The 26280-nt window shown below is 33.2% G+C and overlaps 1 protein-coding gene across 11 annotated transcripts in view; it reads right to left on the minus strand.

The window, feature by feature from the left end:
* Positions 1 to 26280, minus strand: part of EPHA5 (EPH receptor A5) — a 347875-nt gene that overhangs the window by 88177 nt on the left and 233418 nt on the right. For all 11 annotated transcript variants that reach the window (XM_073891747.1, XM_073891746.1, XM_025887325.2 and 8 more), the window contains 2 exons: positions 8355 to 8479; positions 1270 to 1429 (listed from right to left, as the gene is read on the minus strand). In XM_073891747.1, coding sequence (XP_073747848.1) covers positions 1270 to 1429; positions 8355 to 8479 — 285 coding nt within the window. The remainder of the gene's footprint in view (positions 1 to 1269; positions 1430 to 8354; positions 8480 to 26280) is intronic.

Genomic DNA, 26280 nt, shown 5'->3' on the forward strand with positions numbered 1-26280 from the left:
TATATTCCTGTGCTTACAGTTTGCATTTGGTTTTAGGACCATATGAATGACATACAAGATAATTGAGATGAAAAAGAAAAGCCCTTCATAACAATTTTATGACCTACTTATAAATTAAAATTTATAAATTTTAAAAATTAAGCAAATCAATAACACCATGCATCATCATTATGAATTGAGTAACCAATTAGAAAACTCTTTTTAAAGTGTATGTTCAAGGTAATGATCTTCAGATAATTTTCTGTCCTAACATACCTGAATGATCAGATAGAATTTTCTTAGTATTGGTAACTCATTAAAGCCAGTATTCTTTTTTTTTAATTTTATTATGTCATGTTAATCACCATACATTACATCATTAGTTTCTGATGTACTGTTCCATGATTCATTGTTTGCGCATAACACCCAGTGCTCCATTCAGTACGAACCCTCTTTAATACCCATCACCAGGCTAACCCTTCCCCCCCAACCCCTGCCCTCTAGAACTCTCAGTTTGTTGCTCAGAGTCCATAGTCTCTATTCTTAACTGTCATGCACAAAATGAAAATACATACACACACACATTTGACATTTCACACTCCTCCTGTATGTTATTTTCTTCATAAACAAATACTAATAGTGTCAGTTTTTCAACTATAAATAAAAGCAAGCTATTGTTTTCTTCTAATCTTGCTTTCAATGTGTGCTTTAGGACAAGTAATCTAAATATTTTGTTAGATGCTAAAGAGAAAAATGTTTTATGCTACTTTATTTAAAAAATGGTACAAGAAATGTTTTCCAGAATATTTCTAGATCCTTCACTCAGAGATACTGCCAGAGATTTTGATTTTTCAAAATGATCAGATTGGTTGCTAAGAGCGCCATTTTCTTGCCAAACTTAATACTTAATGCATGCTCCCTGTAGAATTTCCATAGAAAGACTAAGCCTGATAACATTGTTCAATAAAAGAAGTAAAAGTAAATGGCAATAATTCAATAAAGTATGACAGCTGTGGAAAGAAAGTCTTTAAAAGCAGGTTTAAACATTTCTTAAGAATCTCTTGATGTTTCATCTCCCCGTAGACTAAATGTGATGAGGAGCAGGGACCGATGTGTTAACCCACTAACCTACCATAATAGCATGACAGATGCTTCCTACCCGAAGGGGTCATGCCTGGGAGACAGAGAGGAGCAGGAGACTGACAGAATGCCCAGGGAGAGTATTGATCCACTGACTTTTTTCTGGTAACCATTACAGAGACACACGTTGACGTAATTAAAATGACTTACACACTGGGATGGTTTCAAACTCAAATCTTCGACTGAAGACACCATAGCCTGCTGCTGTGCGTGCCCGAATTTGGAAGACATACACCGAAGCTGGTTTCAAGCCCTCTGCAGTTACAGTTGTCTCTTTAGACTTGATAATTGTATAGCTGGTTTCTTGGTCCTTGGATTACACATGTACATACAATAAAAAAGTCAACATATGAATTACTAATGACGACAAAACTTAGAATCATAAATCAGAAAATCAGAAACTAATAAACTTGCTATTAGTACAAATACAATCTTTAAGAAAAAAAAAACAAAACTATACATCCTAGGTGTGTTATCTATATAAAACATGAAAGTGTTTCCTAGAACTCAAAGATGGTGGATAGATAACATGTTATCCAGTCACCCACCATACTTGTCTTCGGCACAAATGAATCTGTAAACTTTTAAAATATGATTTGCAGGAGATGAATTATTTTACAGACTCTATTTTAGTATTGGTATTTGTGAGTTTATTTTTCTCATAAATGTTTTATTGGAGCACATCTAACATGCTGCCTCTTCACAGAGAATGGTGGCAAGGTCTCAGATATTGCCAGGTAGGACTTATGCTTTATATCTCTGGTGAATTTGATTTCTAATTATATTTAGGGCTTGGGAGAAGAATGAGAACTTTAATTTCAATTCATTAATTCTAAACAGAGATTACTAAAGAAAAACTGAAGGAATTTTTTTTCTTTTTAAAAAGCTTTCTATTTTTTCACGTTTTTTTTGTTTGAGCTGGGTGAGTAGTGAATGGAGGTGGAGTGAAAAAAAAATATCACTGAAAAGATAGTTTTGGAAACTGTTCCTATTTTGACTGCTACCAAAATCTAGACTAACCACACATAACTTCTCCTTACCTCTGAGGTTACCACACTGAATCTTAGACCGACACACTGAATCTGAAACTTACAAAAATCTAAACACACAAAGTCCCTGTTCTGAACTTTCTCCTCCCTTGTATTTTTCTGTGTGAATTCTTGACTACACTTGTATTTCCTTAAGGTGCTCCCACAATTATTACATTTCTGATAGATATTACAGGATGAATTGATAGGTAATGGTTAGAGATTCTTTCCCCCATTTTTAGGAACTGGTCTTTACTTACAGTATCTTGATTGATGACTGTAAACCATCATTTTCTAGATCATTTCATGAAATTTTATTTTACTAATAGAAACATGTATTGAGGTTTTTTTTAAAGATCTAATGGAATAACATGTAAAGGATTTTTTTTTCTGAAATGAGAAAAAAAATTGAAAACAAAAATATAACAATTACTTCTCAAGCATCCCAATAGGGAATATGGTTATTATTTAATCTTCATAACACTATTAAAATGCAAAATAAATGCAAACCATGCTCCTTCTCCCTTGAAGTTTACAATCAATAGTAGCATACCGTGCTGTGACTTTAGTGTGGACACAGAAAGCATGTGCTAAAATACAGCAAGTCCATTTTTACTTTTATCCTTAGTTTTCTTATCTGTAAAGTTGGGATATTGGTGCCTGGATATCTTCACAGAGATGTTGTAAGAATGAAAAAAGTAATGTATGTGAAAACACTTAATAAACTAGAGAATAGGGCGCCTGGGTGGCTCAGTTGGTTAAGCGACTGCCTTTGGCTCAGGTCATGATCCTGGAGTCCCTGGATTGAATCCCTGCCGAGCAGGGAGCCCGCTTCTCCCTCTGACCCTCCCCCCTCTCATGTGCTCTCTCTCTCTCATTCTCTCTCTTTCAAATAAATAAATAAATAAATCTTTAAAAATAAATAAATAAACTAGAGAATACGTGTTTTAATTGTCATAATTTTTATTTAAATTTTTTCTACTTTGACACATCAAAGTGAATTGCTAATCACTTTCTATTCTACCACCAATACAATCTAAAGTATACAACCTACCAAAAATGATTTTTTTTAAGATTTTATTTATTTGAGAGAGAGAGAATGAGAGATACAGAGCATGAGAGGGAAGAGGGTTAGAGGGAGAAGCAGACTCCCCCCTGAGCAGGGAGCCTGATGTGGGACTCGATCCCGGGACTCCAGGATCATGACCTGAGCCGAAGGCAGTCGCTTAACCAACTGAGCCACCCAGGCGCCCCCAAAAATGATTTTTAAAGCAGTTTTACCATTCTTCATTTAATACAGTCAAACATAGAGAATTATCTTAGGGTTAAGTTCATCCAAATTTCTATCTAAATAGGTATGTTCTAATTTCTAATGCAAATAGGTTTTCCAATTCACTTTAAACAAACAACTATTTTCTTAATTTTTTTTTGATGCACAGATTAATTTAAGTGCTAGGTCTTTAAGGTGTTTAGGAAATATTACTAGATTTTTGCAAAGGATTTAAAGTAGGTCATTAAATCCTATAAAATTTTACCTAGTAATGTACTGATGTTCTGTGGCTGCTCAAGCTTAAGACTGAATATGCAAGACTTTCTCAATAAGGTTATATTTTTCACTTTGGCTATGACTGAAGCAGTAATTTCAGTAAGAAATGATAAAATACCTGTTTGTTATTATTTGCATTTTGTTTAAAGAGAAATTGGTGTAAAAATCTAGACAAAACTAAAGATTCTGGTATATTTGATATAATTATGATTTTACATAAAACATTAACATAATGTAAAGTAGGAGATTTTTTGTTTGTTTTATAAAAGAGCACAGGAATATCAGGGTTAGAATTCATGTCATGCTATTGTCTAAGAAGTGTGCAAATGTGGATATACAACTCAACCTCAGTTTTTTCTTCTTTAAAATGGGACAAAATTATTTAAGAGGCTTGTGAGTAATAGAGATGGAGATAGAGATGCTATACATAGCACCCAGCACAATCTCCACAACATAACCAGTTCTAGGTAAATTCGACTTGAGTCTGTATCATGATGGCAAATTTAATAAAAAGTTTGTTGTAAACTCCTAACTATTGAAGTCACAATTAATATATCTTGTAAAATTATTAGTAGTTGACATTTTTGCCAAATCAGGGGGGTAGGAAACATTGTAAGGAAACTGGCACGCTGCTCCTTGAAATAATGCATGACCTAATATCAATTGCACAAAATTATGCAACATTCTGATTTATATATTAACAGATATATCTAAGTGGTTCTTTATCGGAGTTCTAATTGCACATTTTCTCTCTGGGTCAGTTGAAATCTCTAGTGTCAGAGGGACTCACTAAAGCATATATCTAAGGGATCGAAAACCGTAAATACCGATTTTGAATTACCTAAGTATCTTTCAAAATTTGCTTCTGTTCCACTCCTTTCAGTCACGGTCATATTATAATTTCCTTTTTATCACAAACCCTATATATACATCTTCAACACCCACGACCACCCGGCTGCCAGATCCCGGTCAGGGCAATGGCTTTTGCTGCCTTCGTGCTCCAGCTGAGCAAATGAGCTACATTCCCCAGCTGCTTAACAAACACTGTTCACATGCAGCGAGGGGAGGGCCTCAGCAGAAGGAGCCAGCTGGCAAACACCCTGCCAAGGGGCAGGTCCCTTTGCCTCTGCCTTTAATTAAGAGATGGCAATGGGCCCATCACCATGCAGGAGCAGAGAGGCCCAATGACCTCTATTAGAGCAGGGCAATGGCAGGTAGTAATGCCAGTTGGCAAATGCAGGAGCCCTGGAAAGCTCTGCCACCTGTGTCTGGCCAAGAGCCATCCAATAAAATGGTGGTGTCATTCTGAAGGTTCAAAATGAGCTCGGGAAACCTATCAGGACCCCCACCTCAGTACATGCTATAAAAGCTCATTATCCTTTTCTTCTTTTTCCTTTTTTTTCCCCCCAAAAGTGTTAAAAAAACTTTCATGTATTTTGTTGGTATGCTCAATAATTTTGCTTGGCAAAAAGTTCTGGGAGTTAATATTTTCACCATAAAAAGGAAAACACTGACCAAGAGAAGTTAATAAATTCCCCCAAATAATATATAAAGGTTTTGCTGCTTTTAATAAATGTAAATGGACAACTTGCTCTTCATTTACTGAAACTATATATAGAAATATTTTCCTAAGTTATTTTTTCTTATGTTGAGTTATGCAGATAATAGAATGCATTAACACGGCATTAAATGTAAGATATTAAATGTAAAACTAAATTTTCATGAACTAATTTTAGAACTATGAAGAAAATAATTCCACAACATGGATAAAATTCATTAGAAGGAATATTAAGAGAAAAGGACTTTGCCTACTACTTGTTGAAAAACTCTGTTTAACAGAAGCAGCAACTTAAAGAAAAAAAGAAAAAAAGAATGATAAATCCATGCTTTTATTGAGTATTAATCAAGCACATGCTGGTAATAGTAAAAACAATGAAAAATTACTCATAAAGGGGAAAAATAGGATAATTTCATTAGAAACAAAAAAGAAAACCATACATTGGTCCAGCTAGTTGCTTCAGGGGAAGGAAAATCATACAAAAAAATAATGATGTCAAATTTTAGTCTTCTTGCTGTAGAACTTCATCTACAATGTATATTCAAATGAGAGTTTTGGTGAATAGTTTTTTTAAAAAAATTTTAAATACTCCCTTCTTTTAATTAATTAATTAATTAATTTTTAAAGATTTTATTTATTTATTTGACAGAGAGAAACAAAGTGGGAGAGGGACCACAAGCAGGGGGCGTGGGAGAGGGAGAAACAAGCTTCCTGCTGAGCAGGGAGCCTGATGTGGGACTCGATCCCAAGACCTGGGATCATGACCTGAGCCGAAGGCAGACGCTTAACGACTCAGACACCCAGGCACCCCTAATTTATCCTTTTAAAGTAGGCTCAATACCCAATTTGGGGCTCGAACTCACAACCCCAAGATCAAGAGTTGTGTGCTTCACTGACTAAGCCAGCCAGCGCCCCTGGTGTGTCATTATTTTTAAATGTCATTATGCATTTCAACTTCTTTTGAAATCAACTTCAATTACAATAAAAACTTGAAACTCAGAATATTTATAAAAGTCAGTGTATGTTATATCTATCTATCATCTATCTATCTATATCTCCTGCTTTTCATTAGTATACAGTAATAAAATTTACAAAAATATAAATAAGGATGTAAACCTTAATTTAACAAATTATTTTTGGATAGAGCATGTGTTTAGATTGTAGATCTCTAGAATGTAAAATACAATTTGGACTACTACTCCCAGAGAAACAAGAATCAGTGAGGAATATTAATGACACAACATTTTTCTTGATTTGTCTTATTTTTTTATAATAAATACTGTAAACCATATCCCAACATAGTTTTTTCTAAAGATTTTATTTTTAAGTAATCTCTACATCCAACATGGGTATTGAACTCATAATCCCGAGATCGAGAGTTGCATGCTCCACTGACTGAGCCAGCCAGGTGCCCCTATACCAACAAAGTTTTGTCTCATAGATACTCTCTTAGGACATTCTTGGTGAATAATGTATTTGATAATATATTTTTTTATGAAATAAAAGTATCTTCATTTATGTTCCCCAATGATCCAATAGTTATTTGTGATGCTACCAGCAAGTCATTCCTAGGAGGATTACTAAGTAATCCTTCAAAAGTAATAATTTGCTATTTTTTCATCTATTTATAAAATCAATATAAGAACATTGTACAGGCATTCAACACCTAGGAAGGATATGTAAACATCCCCACTGTTTCCCTTCCCCCACCCACTACTGTTTTACTCTCTATCATTATCTTTACACAGGTAATTATTAAATCAATGAATAAAAGAAACAATTAAAAAAATCTCTATATGCTATGCATTAATTTAATGTATTTCAACATATTTTCCTATACTCTTTCATCTATGCATATACACAACATGTCGAATTTTTAAATAATTTTCATTAATAGAATATAAGTATTTTTCCAGATATTTTTGCATTAGTACAAGGAGAACCATTTATTCCCTCTCCCCTCTTTTCCAATGTCCTAGCATGGACAGTTTCTCTGTGATTGCAAAGTAAGTTTTTAACTTCTTCTTATCCTCTTCACTCTTCGCTCTAAGAGAAGAAATGATGCTTTCATGAGTTTAGGGAAAGCAATTTAGTACATGTGGCTGAGTCCTTTCCTTTTTTGGGGGGGATCTGCTTCTCTGCATACGTTTGTGATCTTTTCTGCTCTTACTTTCATAGGATACATACTCTTGAGTCAGAGTTTCTTACCCACCCGTGAGAGTACGGTTTGAGCACGCTTCTATCTTTTTCTCCTCTCCTAGAAGTCAGGTTGTTCTAAGTAGTGTAAGTCATTCAGATCCAGACTGTATAAAAATCAAAGTAAAATGGGGGTGGGAGGTATAGGAAGACCCATGGTAACTGCATAGCTAAGCTATATACTATAGTTCCACTTTAGAGATTTAAGTTCACCTTTATTTTCCATCTGTAATATTTCTTTATCAATAGCTCATTTGGCTGTGGATTCAGAAAAAAGGAAAAGGAATAATTGTTGCCTTTAGACCTCAACAACTATTATGGCACAACATGCAAGAGTGGGTCTAAGAGACAACTCAGGAAAGAAGAAATTGAGAAAATGTAGGAAATGTGAGGTCTACTTTTCTGATTTTATGCCTTCTAATTTTCAAATACAATTTTAATACAGTATTAGGTTTTTGATATGGATTTTAAAAATTATGCTTTATATTCACATCTTATCTACCCATACCTCCTTAAGAGCATAGGTATTATGTAGGGTTAATGGCTATAACCACATGTGTTTTTCCTTGTAGTACACTGCAGTCAGTAGTGAAGGTCAAGAACTTAAGTGTTTACACTTTCAAAATGTCCTATGACTTCATCTTTTAATGCTGTGAAACTTAATTAAGCTTATGTTAGACTATATGGCACTAGTCCGACAGCATAAACGATTTGGCAGCAGAAGAATACGGATAGAGTGCTCCCTATACATTTCTAACCTCCATAATCATGCCTGCAGAATCAATTGTCATTGATTTACACATAAAATTGCAACATGCTTTTCTAAATATTGGATAATTGCAGCTGCTAAAATGAAAAAAAAAAGAAGCAGAAGAAGAAAGGACATTCTTTATTCTATTACTCTCACCTTTTCAAAATATTTGATTTCGTACTCCAAGATGATTCCATTTGGACGATCTGGCTCTTGCCAAGACAAAGAGATGCTGTTTTTTGCAATCTTCCCCTTTTTCACATTGGTGACTGGAGAGGGAGCTGCAAAATAGTGTAAAAAAAGAGTAGCATGATTAACAGAGCCCTGAAAATACAATGAGATATAATGTAGTATAATTATTACATTAACAATTTAACAAGAACTACATTAACAATTAATTTTCCTTTACCCTGAAAATTTTACTTTCCTTTATATAATAAAAAAGTTCTACAGATTGTAGTGTTTTACAAATATAAATCAAGTATCCTGAGAATTTTCTTAAAACTAGAGTCACAGAGAATCTTAAGTATACATTTTCTCTATAAAGTTTAGAAACATAAATGATCTTACTTTTCTTATAGAATAAAGACATTCCTGATGACCTTATATATCTTCCATGTTTCTAAAGTTATTGACACTGCATAACATATATCCCATTATGCTAGTACACATGATTATCTATATTACCATATTTTCACATTTTGGCTCTTTTAATTTTTTTAATCATGTGGGTCCTATAATCATTCATAAAATCATCAGTTAAAGATAGTGGGGATTGCCTTCAAAAATATATCATTAAACTTGTGGTATTTCTTGAAAATAATAGCAGATAAAATAAACATTTTCCTAATCTGAAAGTTTTTCCTCTAAGATAAGGAACAAGAAAAGGATGGGCATTCCCACAACGTTTATTAAATATAGTATTAGAAGTCCTAGTCACAACAATTAGGCAAGAAAAAGAAATAAAAGACATCCAAATTGGAAAAAAGTAAAAGTGTCATTATTTGCAGATAACATGATACTATATATATAAAAAGCTAATGACTCTACCAAAAAAGCTACCAAAATTAATAAATTATTTTAATCAAGTTGCAGGATACAAAATTAATATACAGAAATCTGTTGGGTTTCTATACACTAATAATGAACTAACAGAAATAGAAATTAAGAGAACGATCACATTTACAAATACATTAAAAAGGACAAATACCTAGGAAGAAATTTAACCAAAGAGGTGAAAGATCTGTATTCTGAAAACTATAAGAAAGAAATGGAATACAACACAAATAAATGGAAACATATGCTATGCTAATGGGTTGGAGGAATTAATATTTTTAAAATGTCCATACCACCCAAAGCAATCTATAGATTCAATGCAATCCCTACCAAATTACCAATGACATTTTTTTAGAACTTTAACAAACTATCCTAAAGTGTATACAGAATCACAAAAGACCCCAAATAGCCAAAGCAATCTTGAAAAAGAATAACAGAGCTGGAAGTATCACACTAGTTGATTTCAAACTACACTTCCAGGCTATAGTGATCAAAACAGTATGATATTGGAAGAAAAACAAACACATAGATCTATGGAATGGGCTAGAATAGAAAGTCCAGATATAAACCTACACATATATGGCCAATTAATTTATGACAAATGAAGGAAGAACATACAATGGGGAAAGAACAGTCTTTTCAATAAATAATGCTCAGAAAATTGGACAGTCATGTGTGAAAGGATGAAACTGAACTATTATCTTATGCTATACACCAAAATTAATTTAAAATGAATATAAGATTGGAAACATAAAACTCCTACGAGAAAAAAATAGGCAGTAATCTCTTTGACACTGTTCTTAGTGATATTTTTTTTTAGATATGTCTCCTCTGGCAAAAGCAACAAAAGTAAAAATGTAAAAAAATGAGACTGCATCAAACTAAACTTTGCACAGTAAAGGAAATCATTGACAAAATGAAAAGGCAAACTATTGAATAAGAGAAGATACTTGCAAACCAATATCTCATAAGAGGTTGATATCCACGATATATAAAGAATTCATACAACTCAATAAGAAAAAAAAAAACCCGATTTAGAAAATGGGCAGAGGATCTGAATAAACATTTTTCCAGAGAAGACACATAGATAGTCAACAGGCATATAAAAAGATGCTCAATGTCACTAATCATCAGAAAAATGCAAATCAAAACCACAATGAGACACCACTTCATACCTGTCAGAATGACTATTATCAAAAAGACAAGAAATAACAAGTATTGGCTAGGATGTGAAAAAAGGAAAGCCTTGTGCACTGTTGGTGGATAAATTGGTCCAGTGGCTGTGAAAGCGAAATGGATTCCTCAAAATATTAAAAATAGAACTACTATAAGATCTAGCAATTCCTCTTCTGGGTATCTTTCCAAAAAAGAATGAAAACACTAATTTGAAAAGATACATGTACCCTTATGTTCATTGCAGCATTATTTATAATAGCCAAGACATGGAAGCAACCAAAGTGTCCATCAATAGATGAATAAATATAAAAGATGTTGTATATACTTATGTGATATATATGGTATATACCTGTATACATACACACACACACACATACACATACACACAATGGGATATTACTCAGCCACAAAAAAAATGAAATCTTTTGACAACGTGGATGGATCTAATAGGTAGTAAATGAAGTGAAATAAGTCTGATAGAGAAAGACATGATTTCACTTATATGTGGAGCTAAAAAAAACAAAACAAACAAAACAGAAACAGACTCACAGATACTGAAAATAAACTAGTTGTTGCCAGAGAGCTGGAGAGGGAGACACGTGAAACAAGAGAAGGGGATTAAGAGGTATCAACTTATAGTTATAAAATAAATAAGTTACAGGGATGTAATGTACAGCATAAGGAATAGAATCAATAATATTGCAACAATTTCGTATGCTGACAGATGATATCGTGATCATTTTGTAATGTATAAAAAATATTGACTCACTATCTTGTGTGCCTGAAACTAAAATGATATTGCATGTCAGTTATTGTTTAATAATAAAAGAAACATTTTCCTTCAGTTCCATCTCCTCCAAATATTTTTTTAGAAGTCACAAATACTTATGATGTTCATTGCTATCTGTCAGTGCCGATTGAATGACTTTTCTGATGAAAATAAAAAAAAAATCTATGCTATTTTAATGTGTCTGGATTCCAAACATATGGATATTTGATTCAACATCTATTTTGTCAGTCTGTAGAGATATGTATAGATTGTGGGTTTGGCAATACAAATATGTGTTGACTAATATTTTTCTTGATGTAGATGATCTTTATTTTTGCAATTTTTAGCTTTGATTAGGAGAGATCATCATGGACTACTGGAAAGTGTGTGTCTGTGTGTGTGTGTGTTTGTGTGTGTGTAGAGAGAAATCACGTATATTATATGATATGTATATGATATGTATATAATATGTATATTATAATGTGCATATAATAAGGTAGAAAAGATGTCAGTGATAGTGAATAGTGTATAACCAGTGAAAAATGTATAGCCCTATCTGAACAGTATTAAACATGTGGTGAGATTAATATGTAATGTAATTTATATGTTAATTTGTAGAATGTATATATGTACATTTATACATGTATATATATGTAATTTATATATTATATGTAGAATGTATATATATATTATATAACTTTTATATAATATATATATATAATTTATTCACTCAAGATTAGAAGACAAATCTAGAATTCCATACAGAGATCAACATCGTCTGGCACCCTGCATCTTTTCTTACTTTACCTCCTGCTAACTGTGCCCCAGCTTTCTGTTTTTAGGGCACTTCAGACACACTTCTGCTGAAGACCTTTGTACAAGCATTCTATCATTCAGAGGTGCTTCTCACCCTGACTTCTCCAAGACTCTCTCCCTCTCCTGTGGTTTTCTCACTGAGATCTTTCCTGTCCACTCTATGACTGAAGTAACCAATTTCCAACTTTCCCCTCTCTCCTCAACATACCCTCTGCTCCTCTGGGTTTTTTTTTTTTCCTCCTTAGTTCTTGCCCTTGCACTACCTGATACACATATCTGAATGTAGATTTGCTTTTTTCAATCCTCTCAAGTAGAATGTAATTTTTATGAGGACAGGGATATTGTTTATTCTAGTCACTGCTGAATTTCTAGATCTAGAATAATGCCTGAGACAGGGACAGAGGAGGGTCCAATAAATATGTATGGAATGAATGGCTGGTAAAAATCAAAGTAATACATACAAAAACTTAAACCTTTTAAAATAAAAATAATTTTGTCAACAAGATTAACTATGAAACTCAAGGTTTAAGTATGTCTTTCAAAAAATTAAAATAAATAGAAACAGATATGATCTGTAGGAGAGAAAAATTAGCTGTCTAGTGTTTTATATACCCATAATAGGGTGATAATGACTTTGGTACTTCAATGTGTACTTTTATTGTTTCAATCACAGAGCTTTGTGATACTCAGGCTCAGAGGGCTCATATTTTCAGCTTTATCTTGTTTTCTTAAACATGTCCAGTTCCTCAGAATTTTCTGCAGTACTACAGAACACACAGTGTGCATATAAAACCAAATTGTCTAAAAGTATCTGAAATTGCATTTTGTTTACCTCCATGAAATTGTAATTGACTGGTAGTTCTCACAGTCATATTTTGATATAGGTTCAAAGTCCCTATTGATTTCCTAGTGAAGGGAAAGTCATGCCATATTCGCCACTATGGACAAAGCATGGAGAAGACATGGAAACAAGAAAGAACAAGCTATGGGCCTCATAGTTCATACAGTATTTATACCAAAGTAGCAAATACACTCAAGTAGAAACAGTAACAAGTTGATGATAGTGCCACTTTTCTATTCATAAATTGAATTTAACATGTATGCTCCATGAAGGTAGGGATTAATTTGATTTAGTTCACTACTGTAAAAGAATTACCAGAAAATTAGTTGGTATCTAGAAATTTAGGTATCTAGAAATTTGCTGAATGGATGCATGAATGAATGAATGGGAAATACACACATCATGTATCGTTCAAAACTGAGTCTGTCTCATAAGTGCAAAGAGTAGGATTTTATTATTTAAGGATTTGTGTTTTAATTTAAAACTTAATTCTTTGGGGCACCTGGGTGGCTCAGTCAGTTAAGCATCTGCCTTTGGCTCAGGTCATGATATGGATCCTGGGGTCCTGGGATTGAACCCTGCATTGGGCTTCCTGCTCAGTGAGGAGGCTCCTTCTCCCACTGCCCCTACCCCACACTGGTGTACTGCCACTCTCTCTCTCTCCCTCTCTCTCAATAAATAAATAAAATCTTAAAAAAACTTAATTCTTTAATAAAATAATTAACCATTTCAAAGTGAAGCTATCAAATAAATATTAACATAGATATAAACAGCTTGAAGTGGAATACTTTCATTTTACATCCATCAAAGTTAAACAGAAATTGTGTAGCTTTCAAAGACTGCTTGATTTTAAAAAACACCACTAGTTTTTTCCAAACTCGGTTTTCTCAGAGGCTAAACAGTATTCTTTAAAGCTTGGTCAGAATGGGGAGAGAAGACCATACTCAGATTAGAATAGTTCAGGAATGAAGTTCAGTAAAAAAATTCCTCTGTGACAAGACCATCTCTACCGCATTTGGGTAAAGCTGATGAAAGTGAGGACAACTGACAGCTCCTGGGGACATAATGATGATGCACAAACTGTTAATGGCAGTGCTTTACTTTTGTAAAGTATTTTACGGATATTATGCACATTAAAACCACTGTAACCAGATTTGTCAGCATCAAGGGCATGTTTAATTTATCTTAGTGATCTTGCCCACTGATACCTTTCGCTCTGCCCAGTGGACCTTTTATTAAGTGACCCAGGAACAAAATGAGAATGATGACTTCGAGAATTTCTGCTTGTGAAATTTGGTTGGATGATGTGAAATCATAAAACTATTACTGGAATAGGATAGGAAGCACAAAAATACTAAAAAAATCAGGTTGTGGGCGCCTGGGTGGCTCAGTTGTTAAGTGTCTGCCTTTGGCTCAGGTCGTGATCCCAGCGTCCTGGAATCAAATCCCACATCGGGCTCCCTGCTCAGCGGGAAGCCTGCTTCTCCCTCTCCCGCTCCCCCTGCTTGTTTTCCTGCTCTCGCTGTCTCTCTGTCAAATAAATAAATAAATAAAATCTTTAAAACAATAAATAAAAATAAAAAAATCAAGTTGTGATTAGAACAAAATAATTTACATAAATTCTAAATTTCACATTATGGATCTGTGGAAACATTCCAAATTGTTTCTGCATTACAGCTTCTATAGTGGAACTGACTTAAGTACCAGTATAATGAGCAAGATACTGATCCTTCAGGCTAGTAATAGTTCCCATTATGGGCTAATTTTTTTGTCTGTTTGCTTAAATTTTTTAGTTTAAAATAGTTTTACATCTATAGAAAGATTATGAAGAAGGTATAGGAAGTTCCCATATATCCCACAACTAGTGTCTCCTATTAGAAATATCTTAAAGTAGCATATATAGTACATCTATCACAATTAATGAACATATTGCCACGTTATTATTAACTAAAGTCCATACTTTATTGAGATTTCCTTAGTTTTTACCTATTACCCTTTTTCTGCCCCAAGATTCCATCCAGTATACCATAGTACATGGTATAGTCATCAAGTCTCCTTAGGATCCTCTTGACTGTAAAACTTTTTCAGATTGTCTGATTTTGTGATTTTCACATTTTTGACTGGTCGAGTATTAGACTATCTCTCAATTGTTATTGATTTGATGTTTTCCTCATGATTAGACTGGGGTTATGAGCTTTTGGGGGAAAGATTATATAAGGGTAAAGCTCCATTTCATTACATCGTATTAAGGATACACACTATCAGCATAACATCACTATTAGGTTAACCTTGATCGCCCAACTGTAGTAGTGTTAATCAGGGTTCTCCACTGTAAAATCATTCTTTTTTTTCAGTTTTCCATACTGTAATCTATGGGATGAAGTCACTATGTGCAGTCTGCACTTAAGGAGTGAGGAGTTATACTCTACTTCCTTGAGGCTGGAGTATTTGCATAAATTATGTATTCTGCACAGGAGATTTGCCCAGTCTCCCTAATTTATTTTTGTTTGTTTGTTTGTTTGTTGTTTGTTTAATCATGTATTTATATCAATATAGACACATGGATTTGTTTTACACTTTGGTATAAAATCTAATGCTTTATTTTGTAAATCAGATTGTTAAAGCTTTGACCATAGATTACTCTTTTAGTTAGCTCCTATGTCTCTTTGACATACCCCCAGCATTGTGGATTTGTTAGCTTGCTTTTTTTTTTCCTACAGTTTTTGTTTGTTTTTTTTTGCTCTCTGGCACTACTAGATCAGATACTCCAGGCTCATCTTGCTTATTTACAGTCCCAATTCTAGAATCAGTACTTTCTCCTAGGAGCACTGGCTTCATTTATTGGAGAATGTTTTTAGAAACCAAGATCTGGATGTACTCCTTACTGGAGTGTCATTGTTTCTCCTTTCAGGTTAAAAAGCTAGGAAATAAACGTGTTTCTATCAACCTGTGTATATCTATACATATATACATATATATATTATATGTATAATTATATATTATACATATATATATGTATATTAAGGTAAACATGAGTATATACTGATGTTGCCAACTCTAATCAGTTGCTACACAGATCATTCTTGCTTCCACACTACTTATCTGCAAACTTGCACTCCAACAGTTGTTCCCACTATCTGCCATTCATTTACTTAATTGTTCAATTCTAGTATATATGTCTAGTGGTTAAAGAATTGTTAATCCAAATCTGTTTGACTTATTGATAATGATACAATGTAGAAATCTCTAATATCTCAGCAGCTCAAGCAATGATATACAAAACCCTGACATCATTGTAAAGTATGCCATCCTAACTCTTCAAATATGGAAACCTAGTTTAAGGCACACTGTCTCCACATGGAAAAGAGTGACATGACATACATAGCTTTGAAGTCAAACAAAATTGACTTCTAATCCTTTAGCAGCCAACCATTTTCTAACTGTGTGGCCCTGTTTAGGTTACTTAACCTCTATGAAAGTCCTTTTTATATTTCAATAGTATAGTGATAAAACTCGTCTTTTTGTAAGGTTGAAATATGATTCCATATGTATAATATCAGGTATAGGGTGGGTGTCAAATAAAAACTCTTTATAATAATATCAGTTGTAAAATAGCAGACAATTGTCTAAGAAGACTTCAATAACGGATTCTCCATAACTCCTTAAGCCTTCCAACATGCATCAATCAAAATTATTTGTAGCCTCTTTCCTGAACTTGTCACTGCTCTAAATGTTGGGTGAGATCAAAAGGCAAAGTACCTATAGAGATAAGATGTTTTTATATTCTATGTCCGGTGAATTTCATGAATCTACAGTATTAATGGTTATAGGTAAACTTCCCTGATAATCATAGATTTTTTTATTGCGCTAAAATGTGTTGAATTTTTAAGTATTAAAATGACTAATAGTTCACTTAGTATAGAATGTCTATAAAAATGTCTTTAAAAGAGAATGATGAAAACAAAACTTAATTGTGTTAAATAGAATAAGAAAATACCATTCATCTGTCATTGGAATAAATCCTATTTGTGTAGACAAAAATAAATTATAGATAGAATCACATGTTGGTTACTTGCATTTAAAAAAAAAACAAAAAAATAAAATAAAAAAAGAACATATCTTCATGCATTTGACTTGTATTTGGGGTTTTAAAGCTTTGAGAAAAATAGACAACTTTGAAATCTTGTCTGTGACAGTCCATGAATGTGTTAAAACTTCTTCAGATGGCACTACTTTTACTTTCCTACAAAAGTCCCTCCATGTGAATAATGTATTAGTTTATTTGCACGCAACTTTAAAAAAAAAAGTATCTAATATTTGATTCCAAGGTTAAAATTTGGATTGTCGCTATCTACCAGCTGGAAACCACCACTTATCTCTGCCATGCACAATTCATCATATTTAGGAGCTTCTTGTTATCCAGGCAGGTCTGGGCCAGTTTTTCCTAAAAGTACAGATTATCAGGTTTCTTTCCAGGAAATTCTGACTCACATGGCCAGACCTGGGCCAAGGATTCCCTATTTTTAATAGAGATTCTCTAACTGAATCATTTTACCAGTGAAATTTGTAAATTACTAAAGGTAAACCATGCTAGGATTCATTTAAAATTATATAAATGTAGAAAACTGAAGTTAGAAGCTGAATCATTGTTGATGTTTTGTGAACTGCTGTTGTCTTGAAACTTCAGCTCACTGTTACTGACTGTTATATCCTGATCTCTGTTACCATATTTCCCTTTCTTCATTTGGGCATTATTTTTTCCTATATTTGGTATTTTCTGATCCATTAGTATTTTATGTAAACTGATTTGTTTGTTCATTTTATACATAATCTAGTTTAGTCCAATGAGAGTATAATCTCCCAAAAAATCCGAAAACTCTTGTGTCTTTTTCTTTATAACCTGATTAGTCATTAGAACAGTCTCTGGTTGATACTAGATCCTTAAAGTCTTTGGTAAGTAAGAATGCAAATGGACAATGGTCTTCTTTCTGTTACAGTAGATCGGTTTGCATTTTTTAAAGTGTTAAATAAATGAAGTCATATTGTATGCATTCTTTTTTGACTGGCTTACCAAAGAACATGAGGAAACTGTTGGGAGAAGTGGATATGATTGCTATCTTGCTGTGGTGATGTTTTGTAGGTGTATACATACATTAAAACTTATCAAATTGTGCACTATCTGTGCAGTCTATTATACATCAATTTTATAGCAATAAAGCTGCTAAAGTGTACATGTTTGTGTCTGTGTATGTTTTAAATGACAACTTCTTATAACTTATAACTGCTTCCATCCTTGTTGACTACATCATGATTTTTCTAATTAGATTCTCTTTTAAATCTTCCCTGCCTCCAGTAATTTCTTCTAAGAACAGGTACTTATGTTCCTTATATAGACTGAAATAAATATTATGAAAATTAATGACTACGATCTCTCTCTATGGACTTGATTTTTTTCCCTTGTACTGCACAATTTGATGGTACAATATAAAGGAAAGTTGTAAATGTACAATAAGTTATAATAGATTCATAACTTAAAATCAATTTTAATAAAACTAAATGGTAAGTTTTTCAATAAATTCATGCAAAATAGAATGAAGGTAAAATAAAATAGGAAGAACACTAGATGTCTAAGCTAATTACTGACAAACTGACACTATATCATTTTCTATCCTCTTATCATAGGCAAGTATAACCGTTACCTATTGAACTTGATTCATCCTGAAGTTAAATAAACTGAGGCTATTTAATAATTCCTGTTTGATACCAATCTTGCATTGGTGCCATCTTTTGGACGGTAATGTCCCCACAGTGGGTCACTTTGTGCCATTTCTACTTTCATAATTAGGCGGGCACACTGCAAACATACTTAGAGCTCTCCCCAAAATGCCAAAATGCATCAACCTGAGCCTTTGGAGCATTTGAGTTAATATTTGGATAGTGCTGAGGACAATGCCTGCATACAGCAGAAACTACATCAGCTTTAGAGCTTTAGAGTATACATCAATAATTCGAAAGTAAGAAAATAAGTCAAGTAACTACACATTTTAAATAAGTGAGAAATGCAGTTGAATTAAATTATAAACATGTCTGAAGTTGTTAAAATGGAAAAGGTAGATATTTTGAAATACATCCACTAAATATTATATCATATATCTTGTATTATATAGAGGATATAAATTCTACATATGTATATATATACACACTTATTCTATACTTAATATATACATATCACTACATTGTCATTTGATACCACCGGACAAGGAAAATAAGTACAGTGCCTTCTCAACACACCTGGTATCCATGCTCTCTTCTAAAGAAAGAGGGCATGTTAGCAGTTTCTTTCTCAAATAAAAATTCAATCTGCTCATTCAGACAAAACCCACAATTACTCCATTTTTAGAGCCTGCAACTAGGTCTTTTGATGTATGATCTTAGTGACAATTTGAAAGACCATTCCACAAAACGTGGCCTTAAATGTCAGTAGTTCTAGAAAGATGATATCCATTTTTAAAAAAAGAACCTATGAACTAAAATGTCCCATTAAGTAGAGTGTGTTTTTTTTCAGACTTGAAAATTGTAAGATATTGAAAATTGTTTTCAGTGGGAAAGAAAAGCAACTTAATTGCAAAGAAGTAATTTTTGGCATGATCAGACTTAATTGTATTAAACCGTATGCTTCAAATATCATTTTGAAGTAATACTCACAGTGATGTTAATTAGAAACGAAAATGGGAATAATAAAAATAGAGAACTATGCACTGGCATTTATTCTCACCATTTTCCAAAACAATCATGCAAATCACAAAAACAAATATTAAATACAACAATGTGTAAAATGACAACATGTCTCTGTCTGGATAACAAAATTAATCCCACATCAAATAAATTAACATAGAATGTGTTTTCCATTTATTGCTTACTGCCCTCTAATAGCATTTTTAGTATACAAAGTGGATTTTGTGTCAATGATTATTTAATCTCAATAACAACAGTACCCATTTTATGAGAAACAGAGTTTAAACAATTTTTACAGTACCCTTTTAAGATAAAATGAAGTTATAGCTAGTAAATGATGTGGCACAGTTGGAAATCAACACAGTATTATTCAGTTACATTATATTCAAGGAATTACAGTCCTATATATAATTTTCAATATTGTTTATCCATATTAAACCTCAATTAAAGATATGACATTAAGTTTCATAGGTGATTCAATAGTAATTATGTCAATACACTCATAACTCATGTTTTTTCATAAAAATAATCTTTTATTATAAATACACATTATAAAAGGTCTTAGCCACAGAATAATCCACCAACAGTAACAAAGACATACAGTGGAGACTTTAATTCATTTCTTAATTATGTCAAGATTTCCACAATCTAAACTAGTCTGATCTAGCACTTTGAAGAGCAAAATAAACACATTATAAATATAAATAACTCTTGTGTTTTCCTTTATCACTTTCCATTGGTCTTAACTTTATATACTTATGCAAGCAATAGGAATTATTTAATTCAACAGGAATCATGATAATAAGTTATCATTTATTATTGACTGTTTAAAAAAACAGATCAGATTCCTAGTGTACCATTAAAGTTCGAGGCCATCACATCTTCTTTCCCTAAATATCTCCACTCTGAGGCCATCTGCCAAGACTCCTTTAAAATCTGAAATTTTGCCAGTAGAAACAAACAAAAAAAAAATTAAACTTTATGACTACAAAATAACCAGAGAGAACTGAGTGGTACTTATCAGCTGATTTCATAAACATCCCAATCACAATATCTTTAAATAGTATAATTTCTAGCCGTGACATGACAGCCTATAACTAGAAAAAATACAAGATTAATGATTACAGCAAGTCAAAATTTTAAGGTCCAGAGGAAAGCCAAATCAAGATATTCTGTTCCAAATTAGCAAAATTATCAGATATTTAATTCCTTGGCCCTTACCATGGGACTAATTTTAGGGAATCAAACCCACATATTCTCCAAGTTGTGGAAAACCTCAGCCAATACTCAAATTGCATGTAAGCCCATTTTCTTTTTTTTTTTTTTTTAAGATTTTATTTATTTGACAGAGAGAGACACAGCGAGAGAGGGAACACAGGCAGGGGGAGTAGGAGAGGGAGAAGCAGGCCTCCCGCGGAGCAGGGAGCCCAAAGTGGGGCTCGATCCCAGAATCCTGGGATCATGACCTGAGCCGAAGGCAGACACTTAATGACTGAGCCACGCAGGCGCCCTTGTAAGCCCATTTTCTACTTATAGTGATCACACAGAAATTTTGAAAGCCAACAAAATATAACACTATACATTTGTCATCAGAAGTTCCAATGGCATAAAGTTCATATTTTTTTTTTGTTCCACTGAACAGTAGTTTGGGTTCATATTTACCAAAACCTATTATATATATATAATAGGGTACAAAATTCTGGCTGTAAAATGTCCAAGAAGATACATTTTTATAATAATTGCACTTGGTCACATAGAATTGTGTCTACTCTTGAGTTGTATAACCTAAAGCAATGATCCAAAACAATTTTATCTACCATAACACATCTAAAAGAGAATGTTCAAATGTGTGAGAACTCCCTATATATACACTACCATTCTGATGAAACTCAAAAATTTTCTCCTGGGAAAAAGCCCCAAGATAAATCACAATCCCCACAAACATTAGTGGTCCCTAGGTAATGACTGCTTTCCATGTGCTGCACCACAGATAAGACGGATGATGCATTTTGAGCAATTTTGTGCGTGCTAGGTGAAACTCAGTCTTCACCACTCAGAAATGCCCAGTTAAAGTCTTCAAGGCAAGTATTATCCCACAGATAGACATGAATATCCTCTAATCTTTATATATTTAAAAATACATATTTCACAAACTTTGATACTTAGTGGTAAATAAATGATAACTTGCAAGGAGTTACAATAGAACAAGAAGTGTTTGCACTGTGGAGTAACACAATAGGGTTGGGGGGTTTCATGTAATTCTCCTTTATTTGTCCCAGCACGTGCCTTCCCCCAAAATTCAAACCACCTACCTCTTTCTCTGCCACAGGGTCTTTTAAGAGACCTCCAAAGGGAAAAAGATTAGTATCAGAAATCCTCCACTCATCCTCCCTCCTTCTTTCATATTATTACTGAAAAACTAATATGTGTCAGAAACTAGTCACTTGGGCATCTGCAATCAACAACTCCACATGTCCTGGTGAGTGATCATAAAACTGGGATATTAAAAATAAGTTTTTTTGGAAAATATTATATACCACAGATACAGAAAGTGAAACCATTCCTCTGAGAATCTATTTACCTGCTTCCCAGACTATATAACTCTTGAGTACAGTGAGTGGCCTCATTTGTCTTTGTATCCTCTGTAACTAGAAAGAGAACAAGCACATGGTAGGTGCTCAGGATAAAAAAAAAAAAAAAGATCCAATTTATCAAGAAGCCAATGAAATAGGAAACTGCTACAAGATATTTCTGACAAGTGGTAAAGATGTAATATCATCATTAAAAACACAATGGAATCTTGGTTTTCCCCCAAATCTATATGTAAGTCTGAAAAGTGCCATTCTTACTTTTATGTTACCTTTTATTTAAAAGCCAAAAGGGAGTAAACTTGAAAAGGGCCTTCATGACATTATATTACAAGTTCAAGTCTATCTTATGAATAAAAATGAAACAAGAATAATCAATTCTTGTGACTAGAGGGAAGAATTGGGGCAGGTGAAAATTACCAAGAATTGCAATAAATATAATTCTAATGTGCTCTTCAAAGACATGGATATACATAATTGACTGTTATAACATCATGTTTGTAAATGCAGAAAATCACTAGAGATATAGAAGTGAAACAAGGCAGAGAAATTTGTGATCCAACAAAATCATTCAAAAATACTGGAAACAAGGTTTATTTGCACCTGTTTATAGTGAGTGTCCATAGTTAATTAATGGAAACAACAGTCAGAAGATTTAATACACTTTGGTTGAGAATTATCTTCAGTAGCCCTAGACTGCTGTGTCGAGTTCTTCTTTCAATTAAACTCTTCATCATTTTTCTTCGTTCATTGCCATTAGTCCATTAATTTTCATTTCCTACTATTGCTGTTATATCTGCCTAGAGCTGACTGTATCTTATTTTTTGAGAAAGTAGGTAAAAATAGTATATAAATTCATAAATTTATATATAATATATAATACACAAATACATATGTAAATGTATATGTGCACATAAAAATGTATTCATAAGTAAATCTATAATGCATAAATATATATGTAAATAAATTTAGTGCATCTATGTTTTCAATATGGACAGCTCATAAGCAGTGGAGTTAGGATTTAAATGTGTCTGATTCTGATTCCAGATGTGTCTGATTCTGAAGATAATTTCCCTGCTGCTTCTATATATAATGAATCATCCTTCTTTGATTAATTTTACTAAGCATCTCATTATATAGATATACTTACGCATATATATTATGTAAACACAGATTATATGTATTGATATCCCATACGTATATAGATCTGTATATATGTGTATTTCATACAGGCACACACACACACATGCATGTAAAACAATTTCACCCACTTATTTCAAAGCACCATATGTAATTAAGTACCTAACCTAAAGCAAAATAAAGAAATATTAGGTACAATTTAGGACTAAAATAGATTCTTTTTAGTTCACAAAAATACTACATGATACTTATTTTTAATGTAGTTTTCTGTATTTTGGTGACCTTAAAAATGACATCAATAATACAAACACATTACTTGTTCTGTAATAATAGAATCCAGACATAACACACAACGAAATATTCGAAAGCCCTGTCTAATTATTAGAACTTTATTTGATGAAACCAAGTCCTGAGACCATGCCAAAGCTTTGATATATCCTTAGAATGTATTATGTATTATGATAAACATAGTTTGGCCCAAATACAGGCATATAATTCTTGATTTCATTCATCTGGTGAGCTAGACACACAGACACATTTTAACACAGCCCTGCCACAATATCCTTTTGTATTACTTTCCTATTACTGCTACAACTACTACCACATACTTTGTGGCTAAAAATATCTACAAATGTCTTCTCTCAAAGAGGTTGAAAGTCTAAAATAAAGGTATCAATAGGACTGCATTCCTTCTGAAGATTTCAGAAGGACATCATTCCCTGCCTTCTCCAGTTTTTTGAAGCTATTGGCATTTTGTGGCTCTACCCCCTTTTTTCTACCTTCCAAGCACACAGCTCCAGTCTCTGGGTCCATAGACATAGCTTTCTCCAACTCTAACTCTATTGTTTCCTTTTCATAAGGCCCCTTATAATTATATTGGGCCCACACTAATCATACAGGATAATCTTTCATTCTTAAATCCTTAACTTAATCACATTCACAAAGCCCCCTCTGCCATGTAAAGTAGTGTTTTCAGAGATTTCAGAGACTAGGATATAAACATTTTGTGGAGTCATTATTCAATCTACCACATTTATACATATTCTGATTTTCACCATATTTTGGGGCTTAGCCTGTATCACTTTATAGTCTTTGTTTTTCCACAAAATAGTATGTTTTAAGGCCATGTATTTATGAGCACATCTCTATTATGGAACTGTTAAGTGCACCCATCAAATTATATTTTATGTATACATTTCCAAACACTTTCCATAGGGTTACTTAAACAGAGTACTTTAATATCTCATTTGAATTCATTTATGCAGGGCCTTTTTTTTTTCTTGAAAATTCATCTAATTCTCTTTGAAACTTTACCAAATATCTTAAGAATATATTCCTTTGCTTCACCTCCCAAATCACTTTTCCATTCATCATATGCCTTCTACAGAAATGACTGCAATCTCTCATCAACTGTTTAAAAATTCTAATGGAATAAGGAGAAAATTCCCACTTGAATTAAATTGTAATGTTGAAACCAAATGATTACTAATTTTTGTAAGACCCTGAAGTACCCAACTCAGGGTATGCTCTGTTCAGAAATAATTTTTATGACTTTTCCTATTTCTTCTAGCAAATGCTCCAACCAGACACAATGCTTTATTAAGATACAGTAATTAAAATGAAATATATAAATGACACAGCACAAAAAATATGGGTCTGTATAACTTCCCCATTACCTTCCCTGTACGCAAATTGTGGTGTATACATATATGTAAGGGAATTTACCATTAACAGCCAATATTACCTTACAAGGACCACATAAAAGAAAAGGAAATTCTCAACTGTATACAGATCTACGACCATATCAAACACGAAAAGTTCAACTTACAAAGGTTGAGATTATCTAAAATCCTACTGTGAATAATATTTTCATATGTATCATCTTGAATACATTGGCACATACATTTTTTAAATAAAAAAATTGACCTTTATAGATGAAATACTTCAGAGAGCCTGTGCACTCTCAGCCCAGAGCCCTCGATTAGAACATTTTGCAAAACTATGGAATGTATGCCAGTTGGGAGAGTGACACTGGTACACGGGGATACGGAACATCTCCAACACCATGAGGATCCCTCACAGCGACATGGGTACAGGGGGATAGAGAACATCTCCATCACCCTGAGGATCCCTTATGTGATCATCTTATGGCCACGTCCACTTCCTTCCCACTGGGACCCCCAGGTTAACCCCAACAACTAACTCTTCTGCATTTCCCTAATTTTGTCATTTGGGGAATGTTATGGAAATGTAATCATGCAGTTTGTAATTTCTGGACATTCATCCAGGCTGTCATGAGTATCAATAGTTTGTTCTGTTTCACTGTCGGGTTGTATTTCAAGGTATGGATATATTGCAATTTGATTAACTTCACTCATTGAAGGAAGTATGGATGGATTTCAGTTTAAACTGTTATAAATAAAGCTGCTATAAATACTCAAAAAAAAACAGAAAAAAACAAAAAAAGAAAAGGAAATTCACCTATAATTTCCAAATCCTGACTAACGATTGGTCATAAACTAAATATACACCCTGGGCAAGTTCATGAACATTTATGACGCTTTATTACCACATATTAAATCCCAACTTACTGCCATTGAGAATTTAAGATTTGTGTCATAGGTGTTTGGGATCAGTGCTCGATTTTTATCCACTGTTATAGGTCTCCCAGCACAGAGAGGAAGGAGTTGCATTGATTGGACCACACATATGGGCCAATAATATTTGCAGCATTTAGATGAAGAAGTATGCTTGAAGGCATAATAGTCCTAATAGAATTGATATGGTCTTTTTCATCTCCAAAGGGTTTTTAGAGTGTAGAAGAAACTAAGAAATCAAAATATTACATACCTTGGTACTGATTCACATGACCATAAGGAAAGAGCTGGGATATTTAAGTAGATTGACAATTCTAGAAATATCCATAAGCATTTTCTTAGATGTAGGCTGTTTGACTCTCTA

Source organism: Callorhinus ursinus, unplaced genomic scaffold, assembly GCF_003265705.2.
Source record: "Callorhinus ursinus isolate GAN/ISIS: 27379988/994484 unplaced genomic scaffold, GSC_fseal_2.0 scaffold4, whole genome shotgun sequence".
Lineage (NCBI taxonomy): Eukaryota > Metazoa > Chordata > Mammalia > Carnivora > Otariidae > Callorhinus > Callorhinus ursinus.